A 24,592-nucleotide genomic window follows, 5' to 3' on the forward strand; every position below is an offset into this window, starting at 1 on the left:
AAAACATCAGTTTTTAGTCCTTAAAGTAGGTCCTTATGGCCTTTTTTTGTTATCAACTTTCTGTAACGGATGTTTCACACTTGTTTTTATTGTGAAAGATTCATCCATTAGAAGTCATTAATTAAATTCAGTTTAATTTAAATTAATTGTATGTATTTATATATTATATTTATCTTACTCATTTTTAAAAAAATTTAATCTTATTTATTTAATTAAAATTATTTATTTTACTGCCTTTAAAAAAATAACATTTAAAGATTCAGCCAGGTTCAAGAAATATTAACTTAATGTATTTAAATTCAATCAAATTTAATTTAATTTGCCTTTCTTGAACTTGCCTGAATCCTTAAGGTAATAAAACTAATGCAACATTAAAAAAAAAGTAGTTTCCTCTTCACTAATCGACCATCAAACTGACCCATGGAGAATATTACAATAAAAATCATAGTTTATTAACGTGTGGATGTTGGTGAAGGATGTCACTAATAATTCAGAATGCTACAGCTACAATGCTAACAGGTACTAACAGGACAGAGCATATTTCTACAGTATAGAATAGAGTTAGCATGTTAGCATACAAAGCTCTACATGATCTAGCTCCTGTGTATCTTAGTGTCCTATCATCCAGGTAGATCACTCCACTCTCAGTCTGATGGTTTTCTGGAAGTTCCTAAAGTATCTAGAAGTAGAACATGAGACAGAGCGTTCAGCTACCGGTTCTCCTTTGGAACCAGCTCCAGTCTTAGTACGGGAGGATGCTACTCTCTCCACCTTTAAAAATAAACTCAGAACCTACTTATTGACTAAAGCGTATACTGTATAATAGCTTTAAGCTAACCACTAGGAACAAAGCCCTAAACCTAAGATTATATTCAAACATGATCCACCATCTACACACATAGCTCTAATGGGCTGTGATTGGATGATGTCGTCAGACACAGTTGTACCAGGTTGTAGACAAGCCCCCACTTCTGTCCCTCGTTGTATAACCATCACACTGCTCACACACCATCTACACTGATGTCCACCACATACTGTAGATCATTACATGTGACCAGTAGAAGATGGAACCTCGTCTGTAGTGGTAACATCTCAGAACATGGAGGATGTTTAATATTAATATTAACATAACCACTAGGAACGAGTGTATCAGGTTGTTCTGCAGTCTGTGTCTTCTCCTCTTCCTCTGAGGGTTCTCCTTTCTGTTTCAGGTGTCGTGATGCTGGAGCTGGTGGTTCCTGAACAATGGTTCACAGCTCAACTAGTCTAGAACATTCTGATGGTCTATCTATGGTCTATCCTTCTATTCTATTTGTCCTTCTGTTCACTAACCCCAACCAGTCACAGCAGATGTTCTCCACCTCTGAACCTGGTTCTAATGGAGATTTCTTCCTATGAAATAGAGTTTTTTCTTCCCACTGTCACTAAATGACTGTTTATAAGGATCTTGTTGGGTTCTTTCTTTCTTACTATGGACTTTATATTTTGTTAAAGCGCTTTGAGATGATTTTGTTGTAATTTTCTCAATATAAATAAAGTTGAATTGAAGCAACAATGTTTACTGTTTTCAGAAGAAAAGAAACACTTTAAGGCCACAAAACAAACCCAAACCGTGTGTGTGTGTGTGTGTGTGTGTCTCACCTGCCAAACACAACCCAAAGATAGTGAGAAGAACCAGGATGTAGAGGGAAACGATGGCGTACTTGATCGCAGAGAGCGAGTTCAGGTGACCGCAGCAATGATCCTGCTTCCTGCGGCGCTTTGACGACACTGTAACAGAAATAAATGTTTTAAAAATAATTAAAAAGTCAAATAACGTAGAAAATTCAGCCTCATAAACTTTAGACAAATACACACCAGTTTGATCTCAAGTGGCTCACACATTTTAGGTGTGAAAAGAACAATTCCTACATTAACGTGCCCTCGTTTACACTTCTTGGTAAAAATTACACCAAAAACACACAATGACTCAAAGACAAAAGCCTGTATTAATGCACTGATTGGTTATTAATCTAAATGCTAACATGATATTGATCATGTGACCCTCAGATCAGATACAATCACATGTTTATGGCCCCCACTGTATTAGAGTTGCCCATAAAGGGCCGGATTTGGCCCCCGGGCCTTGAGTTTGACACATGTGCTTTAGACCAGTGGTTCTCAAACTATTTTGGCCCATGTACCTAGAACATTCTGATCAAGATCATTTCTATCATCATTTTGTGGTTGTTTGTCTGTTTTCTTTTTATCATTCAGTATATTTTTCTCTTATTTTGTGTGTTTTTGTTGTCGTCGTTGTGTGTTGTTGATATTATCTTTATTATCTATATTATTTTTTTTGTGTCGTTTTGTATGTTTCTCTGTTATTTTGTGTATTTTGCAGTAATCTTGTGTATTTTTCTGACATTTAGTGTGTCTTTGTTGTAGTTTTGTGTTATGTATTTTTCTTTCTTAGTGTTTTTGGTGTGATTTTGTTGTTGTTGTTTGTCTTTTATTTTTATTATTCAGTATATTTTTTCTCTTATTTTGTGTGTTTTTATTGGCGTTTTGTGAGTTGCTGGTAATATTTAATGTGATTATCATTTTTAACTAAAAATAAGCATTATAAAACACATATCTTTAATGCTTTCATTTGGTCATTTTCCTCTCTCTCCTACGTACCCCCTGTAGTGCCAGCGTACCCCTATTTGAGAAACACTGCTTTAGACTGATCATCTAACGTGATTTAATGGTTTCAGATCGCTTTAAAAAACAGGAAATGTCCTTTGTTTACCTTTCTTTCAGCTAGATTGGATTTAAATGCAATACTTGATGTTATTAACATTTGTTTTGAATGTCAAACTGACACCATTGTGTGGATGTGACCAAGACATCAGGGTTTAAATGTTGACATAGGAGCGACACAGACGTTTAAAGAAAAGGTTTGAACCTCGTGTATGAACTGAACCGTGGTGGCGTTAGTTTTAGTACGACTTCAACGTGGCCCCCAAACAGTCTGCTCTCATTTACAGCGTGACCATCAATCAGTGAACGCTATGGTGGATTGTTGTGGGCGCAGAACCCACAATGTTCTGGTGTAGGGCAAACACAGCTGGCTCAGTGTGTGTGTGTGTGTGTGTGTGTGTGTGTGTGTGTGTGTGTGTCTCACTGGTTTGGAATGCTCGCTCCTCTCCATCATGAACTTGGTTTTAAAATTCACTTTGAGACAAAACAAGTGTGCAGTAGCTAGCCTACATGAGCTAATGCAGCTAGCTGCTAACATTAGCATTAGCATAAACATGTGTTGTTTCTACTGCCTGACCCAAAACTGTAAAACTTATTTTACTGTATTTATTTGACTCACATTAAAAACTAGGAAGTTGTAATAAGCTTGTTTTAACACAATGCAGCCAGAATTAAAAAAAAAAAGAAAAAGAAAGTATTTACGTTAAGCTAAGCTAAGCTAATTTCTAAGATTTTTCAGTGAAAACACCAGAAATGTGTTGGGAAGTTATTTTGGCAGATATTTTTGGGGAAAACACAAGAAATCACAGAAAGAATGAAGTAAAAGGATCAGTCTACGGCGGGGGTTCTCAACCTTGGGGTCAGGACCCCATTTGGGGTTGTGAGACACTGGAAGGGGGTCGCCAGATGCCTTCAAGAAACTAAGAATATTTTCTGAACAATTCAAGCAGATTTTAGCTAAATTTTTTACCTTTTTCTTTAACTACTCCAAACTCAGCATATTTTAACTTATTTTCATCACTTTTTCTTGCCATATTTTTGCTCCTTTTAATGCATTTTTGCTACATTTCTCCCATTTCTGACACTTTTCCACCACTTTCAAGATATTTTCAGCACTTGTAAACTTTTTCTACCACTTTTCCACCTAATGTCACATATGTTGACCCATTATTGTCACTTTTTACCTCTTTTCACCATATTTCATGCTTATTTCTGCCAATTTAACCACATTCACAATGTGTCATGCCCATTAATTGCCAGTTTAAACTCATTGTTCCTATTTTTGAATGAGATGATTTTTGATTAACTGATCTATGAGGCCTGCATTATGTCTTTATCTGATTTTTTTTGTAAAATGAAGTCAAAACTTAAGGTTTCAGGAACCCAATATTATAAGATATTCTGAGCATTTCTTTCCTGTGGGCATTGATAGAATACAAAAACACTGGATCTCTCAGTTTGACAACCATAAACCCTTTTGAAATATCAAAACAGAACTAAAGAATGTTTTATTACTATTATGTGAAGTTTAGTAACTTCCAGCTGTTTGGATAGAGAGACTTAAACAGGCAGATTGTTTTGAGAGTGAAGAGTAAAACAGAGAAACAAGTTCCTGATCTGGATCCTTTCATTCCAGCTAAGATGAGTCAGTCACTGGCAATGTTTGTGAGAACTGATGTTATTGGAAAACTTGGTTTAAACTTCTCAAATTAACAACACCTAATGTCTGTGTGTCATGAACTTCATTAAAAAACGCTTCTGGTGGAAACTACACAAGATAATGTGTGTTGCTCATACATGTTGATTTACTACACATTTGTCAAACTCAAGGCCCGGGGGCCAAATCCGGCCCTTTAGAGCATCTAATTCGGCCCGCAGGAGAAAGGAAAAATGACAGAGAAAACATGAATCATTAATTCAGTTGTACATATCTCAGTTCATCCAAATGCATGAATTCAATAAAACTCAACAATATGTGAAGGTATTTGAAGTTTTCCCATGCTTATCACATGATTGCAGTCAACTTTACATAGAAATTGATTAAAGAACTCTCAATTTTCCCCAAATGCTGCAATTTTCCTCAAAATATTCCACAATTTTTCATCAGAATCAGAAGTATTTTATTTACCCCAGGGGGGAAATCACTTTCATTACAGAGGCTCAAGAAATATTACAAATAAAAAGAAATCAACATTAATCAAAGAAAGAAAAATGTACATAATTAAGTGGAAAAAAAAAAATCATAATTATCAAACTAAATAAAAAAATACCAAAATTAAAAGGAAATGTAAGTAAAGATCCTGCAGGGATGTAAATCTGTCATTTATTGCTTGGATATTGTTGGTGCCTTACATACTTTATATATTAATTATATGTGTAGGTACAAACTTCTCTCCGCCCACTTACACTCAAACTGCTCCATATTTGGAACTAGGGCCATTTGTGATATTTTTAGTTATTATCTTCCACAATTTCAACACAGAATCTAAAAAATCCAAATATCTGCTTTCATTCCCACATTAAAGTCCCTTTTAGCGCAACAAAAAGAGCATCAAACAGTGACAGCATTGGGTTTGAATACGTACCTTCATCACACAGGTTGAGTTTGGACAGGTTGTGTCCGTCGTAGGCGTCCTCGTACATGGAGACGCTCTCCCTCTCGTCGTGCGTGCTCAGATACATGGCTTTGTTCTCCATCTGCTTCTGTGTGAACAAACATATGATCACATATTAAACAAAGCTCACAATTTATTCTGATATTTTACCAATTTATGTCACGCCCATGACTCCACGACGAGAGCAAACCGCTCATCACGAGCTAACGACCAACTCAAGAACAAGGATTTCACACGTTGTAGAACGTAAATTAAATGTTTTAGTGCAAGAGGAGAGTCAAATATTTGTTGTAAAGTTGCACATGCTCAAATAAACAGCAACTTTTTGCAACATTTAGCAACAAACCACATTTAAAAAACATAAGTGAATTTTTTTATGTTAATTTTGGCCAAATTTACAGCAATATTTGTGAAATTTATGATGAGAATGTTAAATCTAAATGGCATATCTAAATATTAAACCTAAATCCAAATGTTTAATCTAAATGTTAAAACAAAATGTTGTATCAAAATATTAAATATTAAATTTAAATCTAAATGTTACACTTAAATCTACATATAAATCTAAATCTAAAATGTTAAATCTAAATGTCACGAGTGAAACTAAATATTTAGCTAAGATGCAAATTCACCGGAAGTACCAAAATAAAAGCTCATGAATGCGAATAAGTGGCATTTGTGGTCTTTTTTGAACATTTAGATTTAATATTGACATATTTTTAAGTGGGAAAAAAAATGTCACAAATATTGCTGTAAAGAATCACCTGATTCCTGTTTCTAATGAATGCGTTCACACACGCACACGCACACACACACACACACACACACACACACACCCCCGCACACCAATATTTGTGGTGATTAGGCCGCCTCCCCCTTTCCCGTGAGCTACTGTCGCCTGTGTTTACACTGTGGGATGAAACCTAAGCACCAACAGAAGGACATCATACAAACTGTGAATATTAATAACAGGAGCCAATTCTAACTTTGTCCTCTTTATGTGAAACTGATGTGAAACATCTGTAATCTGATGATCTAAACAAGTCCTCCACAACATCTGATGCTAATGACACGGTGCAGGGGTACCAAATACAACATGTGGGGTCACTGGGTAGCAGCCTTTGGGCAAAGAACAGAGGGTTTCCATGTTGCACACGCACAGGAACATACAGTAGGTGATGACCTGCAGTTGATGAATTAATGGAGGAATTTTCATGATTTTAGGAAGAAACCAACGTACAAACTTAATACATTTAAAAATACCATTTTAGGACTTTGGTCAATAACATGAAGTCTTGTGTATGAAAACTGCAGATTAAATAGAATAATTAAGGCATTCTGTGCATGTAATTGTATTGGAATGAAAGTTAGTTCGTTAGTTTGCTAACAAACTAACATTTGACAATTTGAAAAAATTGGCAAAAATAACGATTTGTAGACAAGTTTGTTCTTTATACTAATTAAATTAAAAGTGATACGGCAGAAATAACAGAAGACTGACCTTGACCTTAAATATGACCTTGAGCAAAGGTCAAGGTCACACATTGAAAGGAAATGTTGTTCAATGGTACCAGTCTGAGCACTGTGTTTCAATGTGTGGCCAAGTTATAGAGAAAAAAGGTTTTTTTGTGACGTCATGAACTTTGACCCCTACTGATCTTTTTACTGGTAGGTTGTACAGCTTTGGTCCAATTACATAAATACTCTACTTAAGATGAGCTTTTCATAAATATAAGCATCAAACTTGGACAATAAATATTTGTAGAAATATGAAACATTTCGGTTTTTGACACTTGATGCGACCTTGACATTTTGGCTCCAAAAATAGTTTCAGGACAAAGGAGTTACAAAAGGAAAATAATAAGAAATCCTATGATAACAATGTATTTGGCAATTTTCAATTCAAATCTCACAATTTATTCTGATATTTTAATAATTTATGTCACGCCCATGACTCCAAGACGAGAGCAAACCGCTCATCACAAGCTAACGACCAACTCAAGAACAAGGATTTCACGTGTTGGAGAAAATCTAAATCTAAATGTTAAAATGATATGTTAAATATTAAATCTAAATGTTACATGTTTTTGTATTTGGCAATTTTAAATTGCCAAATACAAAAATATAGATGCAAATATGAGAGAAAAATCATTCAAAACAACAACAAAATACATGAAATGACTCCAAAAACACAAATGCCAACAAAAATACACAAATTCACTCCCAAAACACTCAACACAACAACAAAAACAAACAAATATAGAAATACAAAATGACTCCAAAAACACATAAAATTATTAGAAAAATATTATTGTATTAATGATCAGATGAATCATATTTCTAAATGCTGACACAGTCAAGCTGTGATAAACGTCGCTCATCTCTGCTCTAAACCCAACCTGGCAACACAGCTCCTCCCTCGGCTGCTTTGTTTTGAAACTTTTCTTGCATAAAATCACGTTTCTTTTATTATTTACTTATTTAATTTAATACAGGCCTGTTATTTATTCACTACATCATCATCCTAGTATTACTTTTTAATTATTTCATTTTAAAGCCTCTGAATTCACTAATGTTGTACGTATCATTTTGATTTGGTTGTAAATAAATCACCAGCCCAGATGTGGAAGAAGAAGTGAAAGATGAATCAGGTTCAGGGTCTAGATTTCATTGATCTAATCTCTAGATTTATTAGTTACTGCTGTGAAAAAGCCAAAGATCTGTTGGTTTAGAGTTAGAAATGTGACAGATTTACTTCTTCATCTGCACATCAGACCATTACTAAATAATATCACCACATTCTTCTGCTGTTTGCATTCTTTAAATATCTTTTTTTCAGATGGTGAGAACATTTTGGTGCTGTCATTTGTTTTCCCACCAGTGTCTGAGAGGTTCTCAGAGGTTCTCAGAGGTTCTCAGAGGCTCTGAGAGGTTCTCAGAGGTTCTCAGAGGTTCTCAGAGGTTCTCAGAGGTTCTCAGAGGTTCTTCAGGGACTGATGAAAAGTCTTATTTCACCAGACTCGTAATTACCCAATAAGTCGTGGTTCTCAGAGGTCTGGATGTTTGCTAGGCTATCCTAGCAGCGCTAATAGTCATCCCTAGCTGCCGTCTGAATGTCAACCTGACCCTTAGACCTCTGCTTTAATGAGAAAGTCCTGACTAAGCGCTTTTTAACCACTCTCTCAAACACACACATAGCTCTGCTGAGGAGACCCCTGGGACGTGAACTTTATCCTCTGGTATCTTCAAACCTCTTAGAGGTGTCGGTCAAACACGATGTTGAAACGCTCTACCAGGGCCACTAAACTTTGACCAGTTGCTCTTTAAAAAAATCTGATTTTTGTCGATTCTTTAACCCTTTTTTTTTTGCCACTTTTTCATCTAAATAAGCTAATTTGACCCATTAAATAACACTTGTTTTCTTTTTTGCTTTCATTTTGCCTCTTTTTGTTTTACATTTTTACCCTTTTTCACTATTATTTGTCACATTTAAGCTACCTTCATCATTACATACCACCTGTTTCCTCTTTTTTTGTCATTTTTTTTTGCCACTCTCGACTGTTTTTGGCCCATTTTAGTCACTTTTCATTCTTTTCTTGCCACTTTTGAACCATTTTTACCCACTTGTAACTCATTTTTGGCCACTTTACAACTGTTAACTCTTTTTTTACTCCCTCGGAACGGCGGCTTTGTTAAATGTCTGTCTGTGATTGGCTTGATAACCATTCAATCAATCTAACTGGACCAATACGTCTGTTACGTATGTTTATAAAAGAGCGGGTGTCGCATCCCCCATGGGTGAGACGGGCCTGAGTTAAAGAATAAAAGAGGGAAAAGTTCATTTAAGTCTGCATTGTCTTTGTTCTTACGCTCATTAATCGTCTACAGCACTAAACTTCTGTGTGGAATCCTTTTAAAACTCTCATCATAAATACTACACATACACTGGGCAACGATCCCATGCTATTGCTCAATCATCCATGTGCAACATTAACCACATTTTCTTCTCCCTTCAATGAAAGCAGATATTTTACCCACGACTGATGCAGGATAAAAAAAGAAAGAAGAAAAATCTACAAATGACATCAATTAATGTGCATTTCCTGTGTTTTTCAGCCTGTACAGCATTGGTTTTTATCTGTGGCCCATTGACTAATGTGGTTTTCTGTAATTGTAATAATGGGAGTTGAGCAGACCACCCTGAAGGATCACAGTTGGATCATTTTTTACTTGTTTTTCTGATGCTTAAAGCTCAATAACGGTTATTAACCTTATAATACTCAGGTTAAATATGAGTTAAACCAACAACAGGTTTCACTTAACCTCAAGTTGAATTAATCAAGCCTGGATTCTGCAGCGTTTACTCACTGTCAGTTTAAAACCCAGTCTTATACGCTACAGACCAGGGGTGTCAAACTACGGACCAGTTTCATCGCAAATTTTAGGCTGAAAATGAGCAATTTCAACATTATTCTGCCAAATAAATATATGTAAAGTAATGGAAGTTAGAAACAACATCCAATCTGTAAACTTCTCCAAGTTTGTGAGCAAATTTTATTCAATTTGGGAAAAACTTGCGGAATAATTTTATTATAAAAAGGCAGGATTTATTTTTCAACAATTTGCTATTATTATAAACTGTGTTCCCTGGAAAATATTGTGGATAATCATTGGATTTATGTATTTGGAAGGGCTGACATATCAACAAGTGAATTACTTGGCATTTTTACACAATTTTATCCTGCGTGCCAAAGTTGGTGCTCTAAAAGGCCAGATTTGGCCCCCGGGCCTTGAGTTTGACACAAGTACCATTGGACCATCGGTACTCAAGAACCGGAGCGTGGACCGGTACAGGTTCGTGGACCATTTGGTACAGGGCCACAAATAAAGAATGGAATTATGTAATTTTATTTTGAAAAATGGCTTATTTTATCTTCCACTTACTGTTGTGGTCAACAACAACAAAATTAACCACGTGGATTCTCATATTTATGATGGTTCTCAGTCATCCAGGTCAAGTCAAAAACACTTTAGTTCAGGGGCCAAATACGGACCAGTTTGACCTCAAGTAGGGCCACAGATTTTATGCACTTCTACTTGTATATAAAACAGTAAATGTGCAATAAGTGACAGATATCACTCCCAACAGGATCTACACCTAAAATTTCCTTGATTTTGGGACAAATTTCTATTTAATTAGGTAAAATTTGTTTGTATTAATGTAAGGAAAATTGAAAGTTTTTTTAATTTAACATTAAAAATAACTGCAAACTGTGAGGCCCTGCAAATATTAATGTTTTCTGTCATGTTTATTTTCTCCTGCGGGCCAAAGTTGAGGCTCCAAAGGGCCAGATTTGGCCCCCGGGCCTTGATTTTGGCACAAGTATTCTAAAGCTTGTCAATGCATAACTGAAGCCTTAAGTCTTCATAAAGGATGACAGGTGACACACAATAAAAAGTCGTTTTTAGTTGAAAAAACAAAACATATTTTGTTTCTGTTGTGTAGGATTTAAAGCAGAGGGAGAACATGCAAACTCCTCCTAAAGATGATTCCAGTCTGTAATCATTATAATAAATTAAATTAAATATTATTTATGAGGATACTATCTCACCAAAACACTACAACACCGAGTCGAGTCACAGCCAAAACAGGAACATGAAACTTCAAAATAAAAGCTTTTTTTCTTCTTCTTCATTTCTCACCTCGTCTGTTGACAAAGTGCAGATGAATTCACAGATGTCCGTTCTTCATGATGTTCCCTCATCAAAGTTAGAAAACTTTCTCCTCGCAGCTGAAACAGCAGTAGAGTGCAGCGCGTGCATGAGTGGAGGTTCCTGCAGCGTGCGCGGCCCCGTGAGCCCCGCACATGGAGATGAAGAGGAAGAAACGCTGAGTGACTAAGACACGCTGTGACATTTGGAGGAAATATATACTGTATGTCCTCACTCAGCAAAGTCACGTGACCCACAACAAACCTGCAGCTGACGTCTGTGCACGCGCAGCAGCTGCTCGTGCACGCGGAGCAGCAGCTGAAAAGGTGAGGATGAACTCACCTGTGGTACATTACCGCCCCCTGCTGGTAAAACACCAGAAACTCTGCATGTTTTTGAACAATTTCAGCCCATTTTTTCTTATTTTTACCTTTTTTCTACAACTTCCACCAAACTCACCATATTTTAACCTATTTTATCACTTTTTCTTGCCATATTTTTGCTCCTTTTAATGCATTTTTGTTATATTTTTCCCATTTCTGACACTTTTACATCACATTTTAATGTCTTTTCTGCACATTTTTTCCACTTTTCAGACATGTTCATCACTTATAAACCCTTTCTACCACTTTTACACCTAATGTCACATATGTTGACCATTATTGTCATTTTTTACCTCTTTTCACCAGATTTCTTGATTATTTTTTTTAACCACATTCACCATTATCATGCCCAGTATTTGCCAGTTTAAACTAATTATTCCTACTAATTATTCCAATATTGACACTTTTAACACTTTTTACCACTTTTTCTGTATGTGAAATAAAATGGGTTAAAAGTAATATTAAATGGTCAAAAAAAAAAAAAAAAAAAAAAGTTGGTGAAATGTGATTTTAAAAACCACAGAAATTGGTTAAAAGTTGTAAATTAAATGGACAAAAACAGATGGAAAAAGTGGTAAAAAGGGTTCAAAGTGTCAATATTGCAACAATTAGTTTAAACTGGCAAATAATGGGCATGGTTAATGGTGAAAGTGGTTAAATTAGCAAAAATTAAAAAAATAAACATGAAATATGGTGAAAAGAGGTTAAAAATGACAATAATGGGTCAACATATGTGACATTAGGTGTAAAAGTGGTAGAAAGTGTTTATAAGTGTTCAGAAAAGGAATTGAAATGTGATGTAGAAGTGTTAGAAATGGGAGATATGTAGCAAAAATGTAATAAAATGAGCCAAAATATAGCAAGAAAAAGTGATGAAAATATGTTAAAATATGGTGAGTTTGGTAAATGGTTAAAAAAAAAAAAAAAAAAGCAAAAATGTGCTCAAATTGTTAAAAATAAATATTTTTTTTAAAAAAAGTCTTAGTTTCTTGAAAGCATCTGGTGAAATGGGGTCCTGACCCCAAGGTTGAGAACCCCTGGTTTAAGGCATCAAGATAAGATGTACACGCCCCTTAATGGGCGGGGCCAAAGCTAAGAGGAAAAGAAGGCTCCAGACAGGTAAACACACGAGTCGCTCTTAAATTTGGGAAAAACACAAAGGAATCCTGCTGGAGGTAAAAACAAACTTCTTTACAAGGTAAAACACGTGATTACTAAGCATTAACTTAAGGTATTATGTTATATAGTTATTGTTTTTTTAGTAATAATACTTTTTTATGTCGTTGAGTGTAAATCACCTGGGCGTGCCTCTGTGTTCTCCTGCACACAGTGCGACATACCAAACTCTGTTTCATTTTTCATAATTAGATTGTTTCTATCTTTGTAATGCAGGTATGAATATTAATTAGACCCAAATATTATTTTAATGTGAATTACTTCTATTCGGCGTCATTTGAACGATAATTTACTCTGAACATAACCGTAAAATCCACAAAGAAAGCTCTGTAGATGAAATAATCTGTTTTATCTAAATTTGAACACAAATCAAAACGATTGTTTCTGAGGTTTTAAACTCTAAACGTGTTAAAAAATATAGAAAAGCTGCTGATTTAAGAGGCCAGATTAGACTTTGAAACCTTGTACTACCGCAGGAAACCACAAGGTGGCAGAATGACTTCTTTATGAGAAAATACTATTTTCCTTCTGTCAATCATTACATTCAGGACAACCAACTATTACTGAATTATATCTTTGTCTTAGTTTTCATTTTCAAACTCCAAATATTTAGTCAACAAATGCTATTCAAAGGAGAATTAGATTTTTGAGTATAAAAAACATTTAAAAATCTGTATTCGTCGGTGAAAAACATCTGCTGAAAGAAACCAAGAAACAAATCTGCTGCCTAAAATTATTTATTTCAAAATAAAAGCATATTTTTTCTATTTTTTATTTATTTTGGTAAGAAAAATGTGTGTAAAAGACAAAAAGCTGTTGAGGACTTGTTTTGGAGCTCACACTCGTCCAGACACGAAGTTCATTAAACGTGTGAAGGCATGTGTCGTTTTTTATGTCCTGTAACTATTAAAGCTGGTCCACAGAATGATTTTACACTTAAAAACAACACCTTGACTATTATTCACTTGTAGATATTTGTTACTGAATAGTTTGCACCAAAGTCATTTGAAAATATGACTTTATAAATAAACTTAACTTAGTTACACAATGTTTTTTGCAGTAATACGTGTGGTTGAATGTGTCGTAAATGAACAGAAATGTGATATTTTTCTATTATTTTTGACATGATTTTTCCTCGACATTCCCTTACGTACTCTTTAATCAGAAAAATATACAATTATAGGCAATAGTTAACTTAATTAATCCCATTGAGAATTGATGGTAAGGTTTTAAGTATAAGTTTTAATAGGTGTTAATGACCAGAAGCCCTTAAAATGTTTAATATGGAACAATTAGGTGAACTATGATATATATTTTTTTATTTTTATGCTTCAGAAGTACAGGAAGTAGTTTTGCAAGAATTTGTGGCATGTTTTATTTTACACATAACTATGCCTGTTTATTTATTTATATCTGATACCTAATAGAAACTATGATCAAATTTTGCAATTGTTTTAATTTATAAAATAAAGGTTACTCTTTCTTGGGATATAAAATAAAAAAAACTAAAGAAACTAGAATATTTACAATGCCTGAAGAAAATGTAAGTGAGGATGCAGGCGCTGGCCCATGTGGCACTGCATTAGCATAGCATTAGCTTGCTTTAGCATTAGCATCGTATTAGCCTAGCAATGGCATTAACCAAGCATTAGCACTAACCTAGCATTAGCATCAGCCTTGCATTAGCATTAACCAAGCAATAGCATTAACCTAGCAATAGCTGAACATTAGCATTAAGGTTGGTTGAAAAATGTTGAAATGGGTTGAAAACATTAAAAAAAAAAAAAAAAAAAGTTGGAATTAGTTGAAGAATATTTGGAGATGAAGGGGTTAAAAGTTGAAAAAGCTGAATTTTTCAATAAAATGAATGGGAAAGAAAAAATGTAATAAGTCAAAAAGTTTAAAAGTTACAGATTATAAAAGTACAAGCATACATCTTGAGGACTTTCTGAATTTTTTGATAGATTATTTATCAAAATCGAACAAACGGTGTAGGAGGAGTTAACGCAGACGGAAGAAAAAAGGAGTAACGATGTGCAGGAGGCATCCTCACTAAAAATAGAACTAACTATATAAACCGTCTCCAGATTCATGCTAACCCCAATGTGTGTAACATATACAATAATGCAAAAATGATTAGTGACATAATTCATAATGTTGACTGCAAAAATTTGCGCGCGTCGTTTAATGTTGTGAAGTCATGATAACATCAGATCGACGACCACTTTGTGCAACAGAAGAAGAACCAACCTAAAGTCCCAAAAGATTGGGATCATTTCACTGAAAACTTATACTATACAGAACTATACTACGAGAACTAACTAACTTTGTGCAGTCACTCAAAATATCTGTATATTATGTACATTATAATAAGTAATGTTGTTTCTTGTCGAATTAATTTGAGAAAAACTGTAGTGAAAAGTTTTGACCACAAATGCCACAATGACCTTGAAAACAGCAGAAAAAGTCTGACGTCTCGTTGGTGAAGAAGTTTGTGACTGAAGAAAGCAGCGCTGCCCACTCTGTTCTTTAACTTCTCTTCCCTGGAGCTCAATGAAAGCATCAAACTGGCAGCAGAAGGCGGGAGATGATCCAGTACAGCAGGTCACGAGGAGAATCTGCTCCGAGCGCTTCATCTGTTTGGCTGCAGTTTGAAACACAAGTTAATAAGTTTAATAAAACAGGGACTAAAATAAATCAGTGTGCAACCTCATCAGACACATTAGGTTTGTTTCCTTTCGCTAACAACGATATGTGTTCATTTAGTTCAGTCCATAATGCTTTCGTTCACCACAGAAGTATGTGTGGACTTATTTCGCTTAGAGCGTCGCACAAAACAATGAGAAAAACATGTTTTTAATAGTTTTTTGTTTTTAATCAGGAACTCGAAACAAGTTCAGAAATTTTAATGAGAAGTAAAATGTATCAGGAACAAAATTAGTTATGCATGATTTAGCCTAAAATGGATAAAAGATGAAAGATTTTTACTTTATTTTGATTACATAACTTGATTATTTGTTTTTTTTGGTGGAAAAACTGCAACAGACAATTAGTAAATTATTTAAAACACATGTTTTGATTCAGTTTAGACCAGGATTGTGTCTTTGGCTTCATGCACATGAAGCTGAAGCTGTCATTTTTTTTTTTGCTGTGTTCTCCTGTGTTCGTGTTTAAAGCTGCAGTATGTAAGTTGTTTTTTATTGCAACATTTGGTCAAACATCATATTGTAATCCAAAGTGTTCTGAGAGGATAAGTTACAGTTTCATTTATTCAGACAACTTTTTTTCAAGAAATTTACTTTGATCTCCTGACAGGTTTTGACTGTCAACTGCCAGTCTTCTTCAGAGGCATCTGCTGATTGCTTTGATGTGTCCTTGACTTCTGCGTAGTAATTTTAGCAATCTCAATAAATGAAACCATAACATAATCTTGCAAGAACAAGTAAAAGATAACCAACTTTAATTCAAGTAGAAATATAAAAAAAAACAAGTTGAATGATTATCAAAGTGTCAAATAACATTTTTCCAAAAAAAGTTAAACTTTTGCTTCTACAACAGATTCTGATTCTGTTAAGTTCTTAAATTCCTTTTTAAAAAACGAAGATTAACACGGTCTGATGGTACGTTCTCTGACACCTAGTGACTGGGCGTTTATGTGCTATGCTAATGTTAGCGCAATGAAATTGTGTTTTTGTTAAAAACCATGATTTAAAAATAATCGATTTGGACATTTTTTGGGATCGATACGATAATCACGCTATGAAATATCGCAATATCTCGGCAAGCTGTGCGCGTTCACCAGGATATCGGTGAGTAGAGGGAGGGACTATGGTTGATTCTACATACTGCTGCTTAGAGCTTCATTTGGGCCGGATCCTACGGCTCCAGAACCTCATTTAGATGTTTTGATTAAATGTTGAAGTTGTTTCTTTTATTGAGTTAAAATCACTGTAAATGTCATTGTAAACATAAAACTGAATGTAACAACTGATCACGAGTGAGGAAGAGAAGGAAAAGTCAGGCCACGCCCCCATGCTACATCTAAAGTGTGATTTTGAGCAAAAATTCTGTCTTGTCAGCGCTGAAGATGTTAGAAAATAGCAACAAAAAAAAGACAGTTTTTTAAGAGTTTTTTAAGCCAATAAGTGAAGCTAAGCCTGAGGTAAAGGTTGTTTCTGTGGGAATCATAGAGCAGCAGCAGTTAGCGTAGCTAGTAGCAGCAGTTAGCGTAGCTAGTAGCAGCAGTTAGCGTAGCTAGTAGCAGCAGTTAGCGTTAAACGGGAATAAGCGGGTATGAAAATGGATGGATGTTCACGTGATATTATTGGTCCATTTAGTAACAAACAGCGCTCTAATAAAAATGTATGTAATAATAATAATAATAATAATAATAATAATATGTATTCTGTGTCGCAGAACAACACGAGGCGTTTGTTCTGCGACCTGATGATTTATAGATGAAACACTGCTGCAGCTTTAGATGGAGACCATTTAAACTTCTTATTTTTACATATGAACAGTGATTCCATGTAGAAACATCCATACAGAAAATATTCTGACCATTTTAACTTGAGGAAAGTTTTCCTTTACCCTCACCTCACCCCACTCTCCTCCTCTTCCTCTTTGCTCTGTCACAGTGCATGTGCCCCTCCTCCCTCAGCCCATCGCACTCTTCACCATTAGCAGTTTCAGATATTTGTAAAACCTGCTGAAAAGGTCACGTTAGCGGTTTAGCAGCTTGGGCCCCGTAGCGCTACAACTCTGGAGGATGGACCTGGGAAAGCAGCCAAAAAACAGACAAACTTCTGTGAACTCCAAAGTTTGTTGAATCCAGCTTCGCTCGGCGGAGGAACCCATCAGGCGTGCTTCAGCGTTTGTCATAATGTCGAGTTAATCACTGGAAAATAGGCTTAAAGGGGAGGGACTTTTAATCCCCAGCGTCAAATACCAGGACGGAGCGACATTTGGCGACGTGGAGGTGTGCGTCGTCAGAGCAGGTGCTGACATTCTGACTTCCTGAGCTTCTGCTGAGGGACGACGACACGTTGACGCAGAAGCTGCTAGAAAAGTTACGTTGGACTCAAACGACCTCGGTTTAACGTTTCATCTGTCATTTTACAAACATTTTACGTTATTATTTCCACTGGAGATTCTTCAGATTCTCCCGTGGAGTCAAAGAAACCTCCCACATGTTGTGTAGGACGACAGAGAACAACTCTTATTTTTATAGTTAACATCTAACCAGCTCAACTGAAAACAATCTTTATTTAGTAACATTAAAGCATGTGTGCACTGTAAACTGAATAAGAATAAACAGGGTGTACACTACAGTATTTATTTTATTTTGAAAAATCCCCACTTTGGCTTGTGTTGCTCGATGTGCAGTTTGAGCTCAAACCACAACATTTTCACGTGAAAACGCAACAGTTTTGTCTGTTTGTTTACCAGGGTTCCCACGCATCCTAAAAAAGGCTTAAAAGGCATTAAATCCAGGAATCTACAAAATAGGCCTTAAATGTCATTAAAATGTCTCAAATCAATGTTTCAAAAGTTTTAAATTTTAACACATAAGTATGATTTTATGATTGTAATTAGTCTCACATCTGTTTTTTAGTTTTTTTAATGTATAAACAACATGGGAAATGTAAATTCAATGAATATTGCCAACAAAGATTTTTCTTAATGTTTGAATTTTTTGTATTTATGTTGTTTGATAGATTTCTGTCTACTTTTGTAGTCGTCTTGTGATTTTGGAGTGAATTTGATTATTTTAGTCTGTTTTTTGTGTGTATTTTACTGCTATTTTGTGTATTATTTGTGTGTACTTTGGGACCATAGTTGCACGTCTGCACTAGACACTAGAATAATTAATGAGGTGTTTTTTTCCCATAATTATGTTCACTGTGAACTTGGTCTTAAATTTAATTTCAAATGGCAATAAAATTCTTAAAAAGTCTTGAATTTAATTTGACTTAAAGCTGTAGGAACCCTGTTTAAAAACAGAACTTTATAAAAAAACGTGCTCCAGAGTTTTTGAAAATACCTCCGTCTCCGTGGAAACAGGGAACAGACACTTCCTGTTTCACGGGCGTGCGCACTGTTCATGTGCTGCAAAGTGTTGATTGACTTCACAGAGCTGGGTTTGTGTGTGCGCGCCAGTGTTTGTGTGTGACTTGCTTGCTCGAGCGTTTGTTTGTGCGTGAGAGACATTTTAAGTTCAGTTTAATCAGCTTAAGTAGAGTTTAAATGTGTTTTAAAAAATAAAATGTGATGAATCGATGAATCTACTGATCGATTAATGGATTATAAAAATAACGATGAGTTGCAGCTCTAAATGAATGTTTGTTTTTGTCACTGAGGCGCTGGTCACATGGACGAGGCCAAGCGGACGTCGTCCTGGTCGGTGGAGGACGTGTTGGACTGGGTCCAGACTCACTACCCCCACCACATGATGCTGCTCCATAAAGCCATCCTCAAACACTGCATATCAGGTAGAGTTCAGCTCATTCACCCTCTGAAAGCTCCTCACACAGGAAGTGATGTCGTGTCGTCCTCAGGCCGAGCTCTGCTCAGACTTCGAGCTCATCACCTGGAGCTGCTGGGGGTGGACGACGAAGATCAGCAGGAGGGAATCCTCCAGGATGTTCTGCTCCTCAGAGTTAGAGAGGAGATGGATGAGCTCAGTGACATCTGCTCAGGTGGGAAATGAATAACATCTGATAACGTTCTATAGGCTTAGAGCAGGGGTTCTCAACCTGTTCAGGTCACGAGCTCCAAAATAAAGGTCCCAGAGAGCGGGGACCCCCACTGTAGCTGAACATGGACATTGAAGAACAGTCATGTGGAGACAGGACCATCTATAAGGGGAATAAAGGGGAGAGATTTTTGGGGAAATAATAATAATAAAATGGGTTAAAAGTGACCAAAAATGGTGGAAAAGGTGGTGAAATGGATTTTAAAAACCAAAGAAATTGATTGAAAGTTGCAAATTAGAGACAAAAAAAAGTGGTAAAAAGCGTTCAAAGTGTCAATATTGGAACAATTAGTTTAAACTGGCAAATAACGGGCAAAATAAACATGAAATCTGGTGAAAAAGGTTAAAAGTGACAATAATTGGTCAACATATGCAACATTAGGTGGAACAGTGGTGGAAAGGCTTTATAAGTGCTGAACATGTCTGGAAAGTAGAAGAAATGTGCAGAAAATGCATTGAAATGTGATGTAAAAGTGTCAGAAATGGGAGAAATGTAGCAAAAATACATTAAAAAAAGCAAAAATATGGCAAGAAAATGTGATGAAAATAGGTTAAAATATGGGAAGTTTAGTGTAGTTGTAGAAAAAGGGTAAAAAAAAATATTAGGCCCCTCCCAGTGGGGTCTTGACCCCAAGGTTGACAACCCCTGGCTTAACTTATGATTTCCCTGCATGCTTTTATTTTGAAAGTGCCAAGAATCCAACAACAGATTCTGATTATTTCCTGTTGGTTTTTTTTTAACTCCTGTTCTTTCCATTCAGAGTGTTTTTCTTCATGAGTAACTGAAAAAGTCGTCGCTACAAACGGAGTCAGGCTGACTCGTTTTATTTCCCATCAATCCAGTCGTCCGTGTGAAGGAGACAGAAATGTGGGAGTGGAAGAAAAATAAACAAGAGCAGAATCGATGAGGAATGAAGAGCAAGAAACTCATTTCCTGCATGAAATCAGAGCCTGTGCAGAAGGACCCAAATTTGTTTTATTTCACCTGCACAACAGTGGCTCAGTCTGAAAGTAAACAGTATCATAATGTGTTTTATTTTAGAGAGAAATATACTTTATGTACAAACAGCTGCTGCTTTAGATTTTACACTGGTTCTGTCTGTCAGTGCAGACGAGTCAACATATAAATACATATAAATACATGATTTGAAATGACAAAGAAAAATGACAGAAAAATGCACAAAAGGACAATATGAAAAGCCTAAAATGATCTGAAATGCTAAAAAATTACTTTCAAAACTCATCAAACCACAACAAAACACAAAATGGCAGAAAACTACACAAAAGGACAACAAAACTACACAAAAACAACTCTTAAAAACACATGAAAACACAAGAGAAACACAAAATGATAGAAAAATACACAAAAAGACAACAAACCTACACAAAACGACTTAAAAAACATACAATTACAAGAAAAACACAAAAATGACTCGAATAAAACACTAAATGACAGAAAAATACACAAAACTACACAAAAACCACTAAAAACAAAAGAAAGAAATGACAGCTACGATGTGACGCGTTACGTGCAATCTGATTGGTCGGCTGATGTGATGCGTTTGATTGTTGTCTGGTTATTTCTTTTTTTCTAGTTTCACAATGTCTGTTGATCATTTTAAAACTAAAACTAATAATTTAAATTATAACTAGTTCTTTTAAAAAGGAACTGAAGTACAAGTAAAAGTAACTCAAATACAGTAACGTGAGTAATCTATTACTTTCACCTCTGACCACTGGTTTATGGTTTGTTGCATTTCATTCTTCTATAAAACACTAAAATATTATCTTTCGTTTCTGTATTACAGCTGTGTTAGCGTGTGTTTTTGGCTGAATAATTAAAAACTGTATAATCCTTCCTGCTGGCTTTATATCATTTATTTTTCCCTCATCATTAGTCTTTTTTCCCAGAGACCACTGGGTTGTAATGTGCTGTTTGTTTGTCCTGGAGCTGCTTTCACACAGAAAAAAAAAGCTCTGCAGTGGAAATAACAGGAAATCAAAAGGTCGCGTCACATGTATATTAATGTTCAGCAGGAGACGGATGAATAGAGCGTGTGTGATTAAAATACAATGTAGTCACATCACAGCTATGTTATCAATCATGTATCACGTCCTGGTATTTTAGCGCTGACAGAATAGTGTCTCATTAAGGCTCCAGCTGTGCGTGGAATAGAACCATGTGACTAAAGGGAGAAGAAACTTTACCTTTGTTTGCTTTACATCAACATTTCAGTTCAAGCTTTGTTCCAGAATCTGGTTCTTTAAAACGTTGGTTCTCAACCAAAGTTTACTGTTATTAGGGCCATAGTTTATAGTCATCTTAACGATGTTAAAGCCTTGTTTTAATTAGAAAATGGGTTCAAAGTGACAAAAAATGGTGGAAAATGAGATTCAAAATATGTCAATATTGGAACAATTAGTTTAAACTGGCAAATAATGGGCATGAAATATGGTAAAAAGAGGTTAAAAGTGACAATAATGGGTCAACATGTGACATTTAGTGGGAAAAATGTGCAGAATAAATATTGAAATGTGATGTAGACGTGTCAGAAATGTAGCAAAAATACATTAAAAGGAGCAAAAATATGGCAAGAAAATGTGATAAAAACAGGTTCAAATACGTTACATTTAGTGTAGTTGCAGAAAAATTGTAAAAATAAGCAAAAATTGGCTCAAATTGTAAATAGAAAAAATATTCTTAGTTTCTTAAAGGCATCTGGTGACCTCCTCCCAGTGTGTCACGGCCCCAAATTGGGTCCTGACCTCAAGGTTGAGAATCCCTGCTTTAGAACATCAAACCTTATTAATTCTTATTATGAAAAATATTTATTAAAATAGTTTTTTAAGGTTAAAATTATATTTGTTGTAGTTATTCTGGTTTGTTATTGTATTAATTTCTCAACCTTAAAGACATAATCAACAGACGTCTTAACCACTGGTTTATTCTATAAACATTCTATAGACTTTTTTTCTAGAATTTGTTTTGATCATGTTTGAGCTCAAATATTTTTCTTTTTTTAATTTTACTGCATTTTAGTTGAACTAGATTTATATTTCACAAAGTGAAAGTATAGAAATACAGTTGTTTAGGATTGTGTTGTTTTAATGAATTAAAAAAAAAGAGAATAAAATTTTCAAAAGTGTTAATACTGCACTTTATTATTATTATTATTATTATTATTATTATTATTATTATTATTATTATTATTTTAACTAGATTTAAATGTGACAAAGTGAAAGTATTTTTTAAGATTGTGTGTTGTTTTAATTTGTAAAAGAATAATAATTCAAAAACGAAGGAATTTTGATTTTTAATCAGTCATTTAAAAAATGTGTCAATTACTAGACATTTAAGGTGACCCCACATGGGGTCCCGACCCCAAGGTTGAAAAACAATGATTCAGTGGCTCAGGAATAGATTTATTTCTGTAGTTTTTATCATTTCCAGTCATCACACTTTATTTGTTCATTTTCCACTTTTCCCCTTGTTCTCTCTCTCAAGTACCCCCTGTTGTGCCATTGCGTACCTCTAGGGGTACACGTACCCACATTTGAGAAACCCAGTTTTAAAACATGATTTTAAGGAGCAGAGGAAGTCTTTTTTTTTTCTTTTGGTTGTCACAGAAATTCCCTGATCCATTGTCGTCAATGAGACAATGAGAACCGTGTTATTTTACATTAAATATGATGATTTTCTCCTGTAGTTTATCATTGAGTGTCTTTGGTTTTCATGTTTCAGCGGTTTCTCTTTCCTGCTGCTGGATGTCTGCCACGGAGCCTTTTAGCAATGCAATGACAGCGTAAAGTAAAGAGACACGACCCAAGCTTTGGCCCCTGAGACTTTTTATTTTAGCCGTGGACGACAACGAGTATCGTATAAACTGTCCACACATTGAGTCAAACTGTTCCCTCGGTGGGAACGGATACGTAGAGCGGATGTTTGCTACGTTTCCACAGCCCATGTGTACTTCATACTTGATTCTGTTGAATTGAGGAGGTTTTTAAATTGGCTTTAGACGTATATTTAAGTGAAATTTCAGAGAAAAAGTGAGTAAAATAAAATGTATTTCACAGCTTTTTCTGAGTTTATTAGCTCAGTGCACCTGTTCACCAGCCAACCCCGGGCATCCTAAACATTTGTCAAGACAAACGAGGAACACTGAAGTGTACTTTGTTACCTACACAACGGGAAATGGGTTTTGTCAACAAACGGCCCATTTTTTCCACTGAACATCAATGGACTCGTGGCACATGATTTATCTTCTACTGGAAGCAATAGAGTAGAAATTAAAAATAAAAATATAAAAAGAGCTTTTTACACAAAAAAATAAATATCAATTTAAGAAGTAAAAACTGATTAAAACCACAATTAACGTAAAGCTCAACAACAAAACTGTGAATATTAAATATACATAAGTGCAACATCCTACAGCAGACGTGGGCAACTGATGGCCCGGGGACCAAATGCAGCCCGGGGACTAATTATGTGTGGCCCCCGACATAAATGCACAAAATGACTAGAAATATAATATGACAAAAACACACAAAGGGACAACATTAATACACAAAAATAACAGAAATACACTAAATGACAACAAAAGGACTCCAGAAACAAACAAAATAAGAATAAAATATAAAAAACACAAATATGCAAAATGACTACAAACATACACATAAATAACGGAAACATTGCTTTTCTTTGTATTATACTGTTTTTAATGTATTGCACTGTTTTTTTTATTCTGTTTTATTGTAAAGTGTCGTTGGGTGGCCTGAATGGCGATTTTAAATAAAGTGAATTATTATTATTATAAAATAAACAGAATGACTAAAAACATAAACAAATGAACTCCAATTACAGCAAAATACACAAAAGAAAAAGAAAAATACACAAAGGGACAACAGAAATATACATAAATAACAGAAATACATTGAATGACAACAGAAATTTACAAAATGACTTCAGAAACATACAAACTGAGAATAAAAGAACCATAAAAATATAAAAAATTACAACAAATATACACATAAAAACAAAAAAAATACAAAATGACAACAAAATACACAAACCAATAGTAAAAAAAACACAGAATGACTCAAAAGAAATGCAAAAATGCATCCCAAAAATATTAAATAACCAAAAAACAGACAAACAAAGCAATAACAAAAACACACAAACCCTCTCTTTGTTGTCCTGTAATAATGATGAAATTATTCTAATTGAA

At 35.0% G+C, this 24,592-nt stretch overlaps 2 protein-coding genes across 2 annotated transcripts in view; one reads left to right on the top strand and one right to left on the bottom strand.

The window, feature by feature from the left end:
* The window catches only part of LOC114458095 (scavenger receptor class A member 5-like), a 59,175-nt gene extending 47,876 nt beyond the window's left edge, over positions 1–11,299 (bottom strand). Inside the window, exons 1-3 of the mRNA XM_028440347.1 lie at positions 11,043–11,299; positions 5,310–5,427; positions 1,642–1,770 (exon numbers count right to left, since the gene is read on the bottom strand). Of these exons, the coding sequence (XP_028296148.1) occupies positions 1,642–1,770; positions 5,310–5,421 (241 nt within the window). The 5' untranslated portion in view covers positions 5,422–5,427; positions 11,043–11,299. The remainder of the gene's footprint in view (positions 1–1,641; positions 1,771–5,309; positions 5,428–11,042) is intronic.
* A 1,226-nt stretch (positions 11,300–12,525) lies between these two features.
* LOC114457577 (sterile alpha motif domain-containing protein 10-like) lies at positions 12,526–20,696 on the top strand. Its single transcript, XM_028439532.1, has 4 exons — positions 12,526–12,553; positions 18,970–19,101; positions 19,168–19,308; positions 20,126–20,696. Exons 2-4 carry the CDS (start codon positions 18,981–18,983, stop codon positions 20,140–20,142), a joined length of 279 nt encoding a protein of 92 aa, XP_028295333.1. The 5' UTR covers positions 12,526–12,553; positions 18,970–18,980; the 3' UTR covers positions 20,143–20,696.
* The last annotated feature ends 3,896 nt before the right edge of the window (positions 20,697–24,592 follow it).

The sequence above is a fragment of the Gouania willdenowi genome, chromosome 24, assembly GCF_900634775.1.
Source record: "Gouania willdenowi chromosome 24, fGouWil2.1, whole genome shotgun sequence".
Classification (NCBI taxonomy): Eukaryota; Metazoa; Chordata; class Actinopteri; order Blenniiformes; family Gobiesocidae; genus Gouania; species Gouania willdenowi.

Bases quoted from the DNA above. Each gene is read 5' to 3' on its own strand.
- LOC114457577 (XM_028439532.1), top strand. From the start codon at position 18,981: ATGGACGAGGCCAAGCGGACGTCGTCCTGGTCGGTGGAGGACGTGTTG. The intron at 19,102-19,167 runs GTAGAGTTCAGC...TGTCGTCCTCAG, and splicing joins CCTCAAACACTGCATATCAG to GCCGAGCTCTGCTCAGACTT.